This window comes from Etheostoma spectabile, unplaced genomic scaffold, assembly GCF_008692095.1.
Source record: "Etheostoma spectabile isolate EspeVRDwgs_2016 unplaced genomic scaffold, UIUC_Espe_1.0 scaffold00005791, whole genome shotgun sequence".
In the NCBI taxonomy this organism is placed as follows: domain Eukaryota; kingdom Metazoa; phylum Chordata; class Actinopteri; order Perciformes; family Percidae; genus Etheostoma; species Etheostoma spectabile.
Window position 1 is genome coordinate 99,703 of NW_022603299.1, and position 10,226 is coordinate 109,928.

The following is a 10,226-nucleotide window of genomic DNA, read 5'->3' on the forward strand; positions in this document are numbered from 1 at the left end:
AACCCCCGAACCCCTGGTCTAGACCAGGGGTCCCCAACCCCCAGACCCCTGGTCTAATAATAAAATGATCCCCTGGTCTAGACCAGAGGTCCCCAACCCCCGGACCCCTGGTCTAATAATAAAATGATCCCCTGGTCTAGACCAGGGGTCCCCAACCCCCGGACCCCTGGTCTAATAATAAAATGATCCCCTGGTCTAGACCAGTGTTCCCCAACCCCCGGTCCCCTGGTCTAGACCAGGGGTCCCCAACCCCCGAACCCCTGGTCTAATAATAAAATGATCCCCTGGTCTAGACCAGTGGTCCCCAACCCCCGGACCCCTGGTCTAATAATAAAATGATCCCCTGGTCTAGACCAGTGGTCCCCAACCCCCGGACCCCTGGTCTAATAATAAATGATCCCCTGGTCTAGACCAGTGGTCCCCAACCCCCGACCCCTGGTCTAATAATAAAATGATCCCCTGGTCTAGACCAGTGTTCCCCAACCCCCGGACCCCTGGTCTAATAATAAAATGATCCCCTGGTCTAGACCAGTGGTCCCCAACCCCCGGACCCCTGGTCTAATAATAAAATGATCCCCTGGTCTAGACCAGTGGTCCCCAACCCCCGGACCCCTGGTCTAATAATAAAATGATCCCCTGGTCTAGACCAGTGTTCCCCAACCCCCGGTCCCCTGGTCTAGACCAGGGGTCCCCAACCCCCGAACCCCTGGTCTAATAATAAAATGATCCCCTGGTCTAGACCAGTGGTCCCCAACCCCCGGACCCCTGGTCTAATAATAAAATGATCCCCTGGTCTAGACCAGTGGTCCCCAACCCCCGGACCCCTGGTCTAATAATAAAATGATCCCCTGGTCTAGACCAGGGGTCCCCAACCCCCGGACCCCTGGTCTAATAATAAAATGATCCCCTGGTCTAGACCAGTGGTCCCCAACCCCCGGACCCCTGGTCTAATAATAAAATGATCCCCTGGTCTAGACCAGGGGTCCCCAACCCCCGGACCCCTGGTCTAATAATAAAATGATCCCCTGGTCTAGACCAGTGGTCCCCAACCCCCGGACCCCTGGTCTAATAATAAAATGATCCCCTGGTCTAGACCAGTGGTCCCCAACCCCCGGACCCCTGGTATAATAATAAAATGATCCCCTGGTCTAGACCAGGGGTCCCCAACCCCCGGACCCCTGGTCTAGCCAATCACATCCAGAGGTGGTTTCGTCTACAGCCGTTGGGAATTGAACGTGAGCTAAGATGTTCCAGACTAAGTCACATTTGGTGTGGCGACGTCGGGCTAACGGCTCCTTTTCTTCTGAATCTCACAACAAAATATCTTGATCTAACGAGCTGATGATCGTACGTTTGGATTCAGATCTCTCCAGATTTGATGAGATGCTTTCAAGGCCTTTTGGGGATGATTTTAAACCTCAAAATCTGAGGTATCCACCGATCTCTGCAAGCTGCTTTTACCAAATCTCTTTAAATCCACACGTCTGCATTTTAAAGTACGGTGGAAATCATAATTTGGGAAGACACCAGATTTAAGACTGATTTAGGCAGATTTAACCCTTGTGTTGTTTTCCCGTCAACCGTGAAACAAAATTGATTGTTTTTTCTGACATTTTTGTCACTTTTTCAATGTTGTGGGTGCTTTTTTTGTTGTTGCTTTTTTCCAATATTTCTAATGTTGAAATTTTCAGCTTATTTCAAAAGGCCCATGTTTTGTGATGAAAAAACTGAAAACGGGTCAAATTTGACCCGAGGACAACATGAGGGTTAACCTTCAAACCCCGTCTGAAAACCCAACTGGTTCCAGAAAATCAAGACTGATTTTAAACTTTAAACTTAAGACTGATTTTAGACTTTAGACTGATTTTAAACTTTAAACTTAAGACTGATTTTAGACTTTAGACTGATTTTAAACTTTAAACTTAAGACTGATTTTAGACTTTAGACTGATTTTAAACTTTAAACTTACGACTGATTTTAGACTTATGACTGATTTTAAACTTTAAACTTAAGACTGATTTTAGACTTATGACTGATTTTAAACTTTAAACTTAAGCCTGATTTTAAACTTTAGACTAATTTTAGACTTTAGACTGATTTTAGACTTTAGACTTAAGACTGATTTTAGACTTTAACTTAAGACTGATTTTAGACTTTAGACTATTTTAGATTTTAGACTTTAGACTGCTTTTAGACTTAAGACTGATTTTAGACTTTAAACTTAAGACTGATTTTAGACTTTAGACTAATTTTAGATTTTAGACTTTAGACTGCTTTTAGACTTAAGACTGATTTTAGACTTTAGACTAATTTTAGATTTTAGACTTTAGACTGCTTTTAGACTTAAGACTGATTTTAGACTTAAGACTGCTTTTAGACTTAAGATTGATTTTAGACTTTAGACTTAAGACTGCTTTTAGACTTTAGACTGATTTTAACGTTAAGCAAACTATGTCGTTGCTTCTCGATACCCCCGCCCTCTCATGGGACGCCCCGATGGAGAACCCTCTCCGTCATATGGCCTTTCCCAGGATGAGGATGCTCATGAAGAAGACCAGGATGAAGAAGAGCCACATGAAGAAGCGATCCATGACTTTGGCGACCTTCCTCCACTCCCCGATGCGGAGCTGCGCTGCTCGCTGGTCCTGGTACGAGTTGGCGATGTACTCCACGTTGCTGCGCAGTCCCTGGTGCTGGCACACACACTGGGTTCTCACAAAGATCTCCCTCCGGACCCCCCCATCCCCGCCTACGCCTTTCTTCTCTTCAACATGCTCTCGTCCTCCTCCTCGACCGGAGCTTTTTGACTCCTCCCACTTCCCCTCGTGTCCTCCGGCGGCTCCTTCCTCCTCCGAATGGTTGATGGTCACAAACAGATCCTCGCTCCATTCGGTCTGGGTGGTCCCGTCCCGATCCGGCTTCAGAGACTCCCCACACTGTAAAAAATTAAAGTCAAATTTACAGTAACTTCCTGTAACGAGTGTCCAGCAAGTTCCTGTGAATTATTTTCACAGTAAAGGTACCGTTCTTCCATCTACAGTATTTTATGTATTCACATAAAATACAAAACAATTAAACACAACATAAGATAAACGAGTAAAAATACAGTAGTTTACTATTTACAGTACTATAGTGGCTACATTGTGACTTTTTTTACAGTAATTCTCTGTCAATTATTAAATTAATTAATTAATTAAAATTAAATTATATTGTAATTTTTTTTACAGTAATGCTTTGAATACTGTGATTTAATTGAATAAATTAAATTAATTTATTTATTAATATTAAAATTTAATTATATTGTGACTGTTTTACAGTAATGCTTAGACTACTGTGATGTTGTCATGGCGACAAGGTTGTAATGTACCTTTACAGCATTCTACTGTAAAATCATATACAGCAGTGTTACTGTGAAATCTAAAGGAAATAACTGGAGATTTCACAGATGTTATTTACAGTGTGGCTGCACCCCCCAGCACCCCCCAACCGCCCCCCCACTCACCCCCCACCCACGCCCCCCCACTCCGCCCACACCTGCCCGTTCACATCCCAGTTGGCTCCTTTGCTCCCATTGGCTGCCGGGGCTTCGGGCTCCTCCTGCGGCAGAGGCTGCTTCCTGGACGCGGTCCTGCCGAGGCAGTTCTCCCCGACCTCGTACACGAAGCAGATGCGGGCGAGGTAGTTCAGGATGAAGCGCTCGGCCCATTGGGGGACGGGCCGAGCCTCAGAACCGCAGTGGTGGATGTTCATAATAAAGATGGTGAGCGCTGTTGATGCAGTGACCATCGTCATGGTAGCGATGTAGTACTTTCCTGTTGAAAACACAAAATGGAAGTATTTATATATGTATATATAATCCACATACAAAAGCGTCCATATTATGCTCATTTTCAAACAGTGGTCCTTAATACTGTATCTACAGTCTCTTTATATAGACCTTAGTGGTCCCTAATACTGTATCTGAAGTCTCTTTATATAGACCTTAGTGGTCCCTAATACTGTATCTGAAGTCTCTTTATATAGACCTTAGTGGTCCCCTAATACTGTATCTGAAGTCTCTTTATATAGACCTTAGTGGTCCCTAATACTGTATCTGAAGTCTCTTTATATAGACCTTAGTGGTCCCCTAATACTGTATCTGAAGTCTCTTTATATAGACCTTAGTGGCCCCTAATACTGTATCTGAGGTCTCTTTATATAGACCTTAGTGGTCCCTAATACTGTATCTGAAGTCTCTTTATATAGACCTTAGTGGTCCCTAATACTGTATCTGAAGTCTCTTTATATAGACCTTAGTGGTCCCTAATACTGTATCTGAAGTCTCTTTATATAGACCTTAGTGGTCCCCTAATACTGTATCTGAAGTCTCTTTTACATAGACCTTAGTGGTCCCTAATACCTGCTTTTGAGGGGAGGGGCGAGGTGGAGGAACCACATCATCCGGTTGGGCAAAGCCGAGAAAGGGGAGGTAACCTTTCCCTTTATGACCTCATTAGGGGCGAGATTCCAGATCGGCCCATCTCAGCTTTTAATTTTCTCAAAGGCAGAGCAGGATGCCCAGGGCTCGGTTTACACCTATCACCACTTCTAGCCACTGGGGGGCCATAGGCAGGCTGGGGGGGGGGGACATTTTCATGCCACGGGCCCTTTAATTAAACTACTGTTGGCAACACTGAGACTTGAATGCTGAACTCCTGAGAGATCATTGATTCCTGAGCTGTGATTGTTGTGCTTTAAAGAACCGCTGACAGGCCTCATCGGCCCGCAGCCCCCCATCACAGCGCTGTTAGCCCGCAGACATCAACGGGGTGTTTACTGCCGGTCGTAAAACTGTACGCCGAAGTTTTTACTGTCCGTTCAGTTTATTTGTTCAACAAGAAGAAGACAAAACACACAGAACAACAAGATCTGCTCGCCTGGCAACACAACTCAGCATTCATTTAACATGCATAGTTCCTCTGATCTAGTCTGATCTGGTCTGATCTGATCTGGTCTGATCTGATCCTGGTCTGATCTGATCCTGGTCTGATCTGAGGCCCTCATCCTGCAGCAGGGAAGGACCCAACAGCTGCAACATGTCAGCCAGTCGCGGCTTTTACCCTTCACACTCTGCAAAAAAAAAATCTTTGGATTAATATTTTTCTGAGAACCCACATTTGTTTATGTGTTTATATTTTATAGTCATAGTTGATATCATGGTCTACTGCACTATTCACTTTTGCATTATGACCCATACACCCGGTCTACTATTGTACCTCACCTTATCATGGTCATCGCATTTCTCTCAGGGATTTTTATTCTTAGTTGTATGTGTGTGTATATCTGTGTGTATTTGTGGGATATATGGGTGTATATGTGTTTGTTGTGTTATGGTTATCCTGCTATGGATGCCTAAAATTTCCTTCAGGATAAATATCTATCCATCTATCTATCTATCCATCTATCCATCTATCCATCTATCCATCTATCTATCTACCTATCTACCTATCCATCTATCTACCTATCCATCTATCTATCTATCCATCTATCTATCTACCTATCTACCTATCTATCTATCTACCATCTACCTATCTATCTACCTATCCATCTATCCCTTTTGCATTGAGGTTTTCTCTTTCTTTTCTTGTCTTTTGCTCCCACATTGACTCTCTATGCAGAACATGCTGAGCCGACAGAGGTAGTGGTACTAAATAAAGCTGCAAAATACTAAATAAAGCTGCAAAATACTAAATAAAGGTGCAAAATACTAAATAAAGCTGCAAAATACTAAATAAAGCTGCAAAATACTAAATAAAGCTGCAAAATACTAAATAAAGCTGCAAAATACTGCTCCTGCACACTGCCGCTGGACGCTTTCTTCCAATGTTTGTCACTTTTTTTACATTTCAACACTACGTAACACTAACTTATTAACTTTAGTTTTACAGTTATTTTGGGAATTTAAGGTCAATAAAGCTCATTTATGGGAAATTCTACCTAATGTTGGAGTTAGAAAAGCAGAAATTAGGAATTATTGAGACTAAAATTAAAGGAATGGATGTTGATGATAATCACAGACTGGAATATGTCAACTTTTACTCAACACTATTTCAACAACACTTCACTTTGTTTTACAATGCTATAAAATATAATAAGACCCAAAATTAATGAAAGTAGAGATTTGCACTTGACTTATTTTGGGGTATTACAATTGGGTAGCTAACCCTCTTGTTACCTTGGGTCAAATTGACCCGTTTTCAGTTAATTTTTGTAAACAAATGGGCCGTCAAAATAAGCGCTGAAAATGTCAACATTACCAATATCAAAAATGTTAGAAAAAACATTACATTTTTCAACATTGAAAAAGTGTCAAAAATGTGGGAAAAAAGTGATAAAAATAAGTGACCAAACCAACTTTTTCATGGTTGACAAGAAGACAAGAGGGTTGAAAAGAACATTAATATGGGAAAACGGATGAATTTTACCCGAGGACAACATGAGGACAACATGAGGACAAAATGAGGACAAAATGAGGACAACACGAGGGCAACATGAGGACAACATGAGGACAACATGAGGACAACATGAGGACAACATGAGGGCAACATGAGGACAACATGAGGACAACATGAGGGCAACATGAGGACAACATGAGGACAACATGAGGGCAACATGAAGACAACATGAGGACAACATGAGGGCAACATGAGGACAACATGAGGACAACATGAGGGCAACATGAAGACAACATGGGGACAACATGAGGACAACATGAGGACATCCTGAAAACAACATGAGGAAAACATGGGGACAACATGAGGAAAACATGAGGACAACATGGGGACAACATTAGGACAACATGGGGACAACATGGGGACAACATGAGGACAATGTGAGGACAACATGAGGAAAACATGGGGACAACATGGGGACAACATGAGGAAAACATGAGGACAACATAAGGACAACATGAGGACAACATGAGGAAAACATGAGGGCAACATGAGGAAAACATGGGGACAACATAAGGAAAACATGGGGACAACATGAGGAAAACAGAAGGACAACATGGGGACAACATGAGGAAAACATTCGGACAACATGAGGACAACATAAGGAAAACATGGGGACAACATGAGGACAACATGAGGAAAACATGGGGACAACATGAGGACAACATGAGGACAACATGAGGAAAACATGAGGACAACATGGTGACAACATGGGGACAATATGAGGACAATGTTAGGACAACATGGGGACAACATGGGGACAACTAGAGGACAACATGGGGACAACATGAGGGTTAAATATATATCTTAATGTTGTCTCACCTATCAGCGGGACGCTCTCGGAGGGGGGCATGCTCTCGGCCACCAGCAGCTGGAACACGGTGAGGGCCAGGAGCACCGTGACCCCCAGAGACACCTTCTCTCCAGAGTCAGCCGGCAGGTAGAAGCCCAGCGGAGCCAGGAAGGAGATCAGCATGCAGGGGATCAGGAGGTTGAAGATGTAGAAGGACGCGCGTCTCTTCAGGTGGAGGCTGAAGGTGATGTCCGGGTACGGGTCTGAGCAGCAACCATACAGGATGACGTTCTTCTTGGCCGGCATGCCCAGAACCTGCAGAGACAAGATTGGTTTTATTAGAGGGCAACATGAGGACAACATGAGGACAACATGAGGGCAACATGAGGGCAACATGAGAACATGAGGACAGCGTGAAGACAAGATGAGGACAACATGAAGACAACATGAGGACAACATGAGGATAACATGAGGATAACATGAGGACAACATGAGGACAACATTAGGGCAACATGAGGGCAACATGAGGACAGCATGAAGACAAGATGAGGACAACATGAGGACAACATGAGGGCAACATGAGGACAACATGAAGACAACATGAGGGCAACATGAGGACAACATGAAGACAACATGAGGATACATGAGGACAGCATGAAGACAAGATGAGGACAACATGAGGACAACATGAGGGCAACATGAGGACAGCATGAAGACAAGATGAGGACAACATGAGGACAACATGAGGGCAACATGAGGACAACATGAAGACAACATGAGGGCAACATGAGGACAACATGAAGACAACATGAGGATAACATGAGGACAGCATGAAGACAAGATGAGGACAACATGAGGACAACATGAGGGCAACATGAGGACAGCATGAAGACAAGATGAGGACAACATGAGGACAACATGAGGGCAACATGAGGACAACATGAAGACAACATGAGGGCAACATGAGGACAACATGAAGACAACATGAGGATAACATGAGGACAGCATGAAGACAAGATGAGGACAACATGAGGACAACATGAGGGCAACATGAGGACAACATGAAGACAACATGAGGACAACATGAGGTCTGTAAAGTCCATGTTAAATTTGTTACAGTGAACCACGTACTTCCCACTCCACGTTGGGGACAAAGTCGGCCAGGTCGGCGCTGTCCAGGGCGTTGGACAGGTCCATCTGGTTGCCGTTGTGGGTCCAGGATCCGAAGGTCAGGTGACACTGCTGAAGGTCAAAAGGGAAGAAGGCCACGTCCACGGAGCAGGAGCTTTTGGTGATGGCTGGCTGGTCCCACATGACCTGGCCGTCGTTACGAAGAACCACGTTGGTCTCCATGGAGCTGGAGAACTCGTCGTCTGCACTGGGGCGGACAAGGTCAAGTTCAAGGTCACCGCCAAGGTCACGGACAAGGTCAGAGGGTATTTACAAACAGGCACTACACTGTCACAAGTTTAATGTGAAATGCACAGTAAACCTGTAGGGGGGGCTCTATAAAGAAACCTGTAGGGGGCTCTATAGAGAAACCTGTAGGGGGGGATCTATAGAGAACCTGTAGGGGGGCTCTATAGAGAAACCTGTAGGGGGGATCTATAGAGAAACATGTAGGGGGGCTCTATAGAGAAACCTGAAGGGGGATCTATAGAGAAACCTGTAGGGGGGGGTGATCTATAGAGAAACCTGTACACAGGACAATGTCCTGTCTCCTACCTGTTATACAGAACAATGTCCGGTCTCCATACGTAGCTGCTGGGTATTCGGATGGTGTCTAGACCGTCATAGTCCTCCTTCTTCCAGGTGAGGTAGGCGTCCATCCAAACCTGGCGGATCCACAGGTAGGTGGTCAGGATCTGGTTCCGCTCATCCTGGTGAAAGGACACACAAAAAGGAATGGAAAAAGCATCTAAAGTGTTGAAAAAAGGGACAAAAACGTAAGAAAAAGTGTTGATTTTCAGTTTTGTGAGGTGAAGACAACACGAGGGTTAATCTAACGCCATCCATCAGGAGTCATTAACGATTTACCAGATGACGGATGAATATTCACGTATATTATGAGTCTAAAATCTCAGTGTTTCAGCCTTCGTCCGCTCTGTCAAATGTTTGTGTTGTTTTGTGTTATTTGTGTCAGCGTTACTCATTTAAAACGAGTTGGTTGAAATTACAGTTTGCAGATAATCAATAACTTCATTTATTTAATTTATACTCTTTATTGATCCCCTATGGGGAAATCACAATCACACTGTACACTCTGTTGTTATTACACACACTACACACAGGCTCAGTACTATACATGCACTAATGGAGAGATGTCAGAGTGGGGGGGGGGCTGCCAGTGCTAGACCAGCACTGAGGGGGGTTCATGTGCCTTGCTCAAGAGCACCGTGGGGGGACTTGGGGGACTTGAACTATCAACCCTCCAGTTCCCAACCCAACTCCCTACAGACTAAGCTGACCCCCCCCAGATATGTTCAGCTTCCTCTGCTTACGCCACTGCCGTCAATGCAGAATTTAAGATTTTTTAAGTTTTTCTCCCCCCCCCCCCGACAGCCCCCCCGGCTGTCCATGGAAAGGCGCCCCGAGCAGTTGGGGGTTCGGTGCTTGCTTAAGAGCCCCTTGGTAGTGCCCAGTAGGTGAACTGGCCCCCCTCCAGCTACCGGTCCACCACCATACTGTGGTCCGTACGGGACTTGAACCAGCGACCCTCCGTTCCCAACCCAACCCCCTACGGACTAAACATGGATCTGGATCCAGGGCGGGTTACCATGTCGATGATCTGGGACAGGTTGATCTGCAGGGTGACGTTGATGATGTGGTCGGTGTCCTCCACCGGCCGCAGAGCGTTGGTGTAGTGGAGAACAAGTCTTTAAAAAGCTTCTTAGCAAACCGGCCATGAGCAGCAGAGCACACTGGGAGATAGAGAGAGAGAG

General features: G+C 44.8%; 1 protein-coding gene across 1 annotated transcript; it reads right to left on the bottom strand.

The window, feature by feature from the left end:
- Positions 1 to 439: 439 nt before the first annotated feature.
- LOC116677779 (neuronal acetylcholine receptor subunit alpha-10) lies at positions 440 to 10,213 on the bottom strand (the record flags this gene model as incomplete). Its single annotated transcript, XM_032508037.1, is given in 6 exon segments — positions 440 to 2,936; positions 3,535 to 3,812; positions 7,314 to 7,599; positions 8,416 to 8,662; positions 9,010 to 9,164; positions 10,061 to 10,213. Coding segments are annotated over 6 exon segments (1,392 nt in total). The 3' UTR covers positions 440 to 2,513.
- Positions 10,214 to 10,226: the final 13 nt, after the last annotated feature.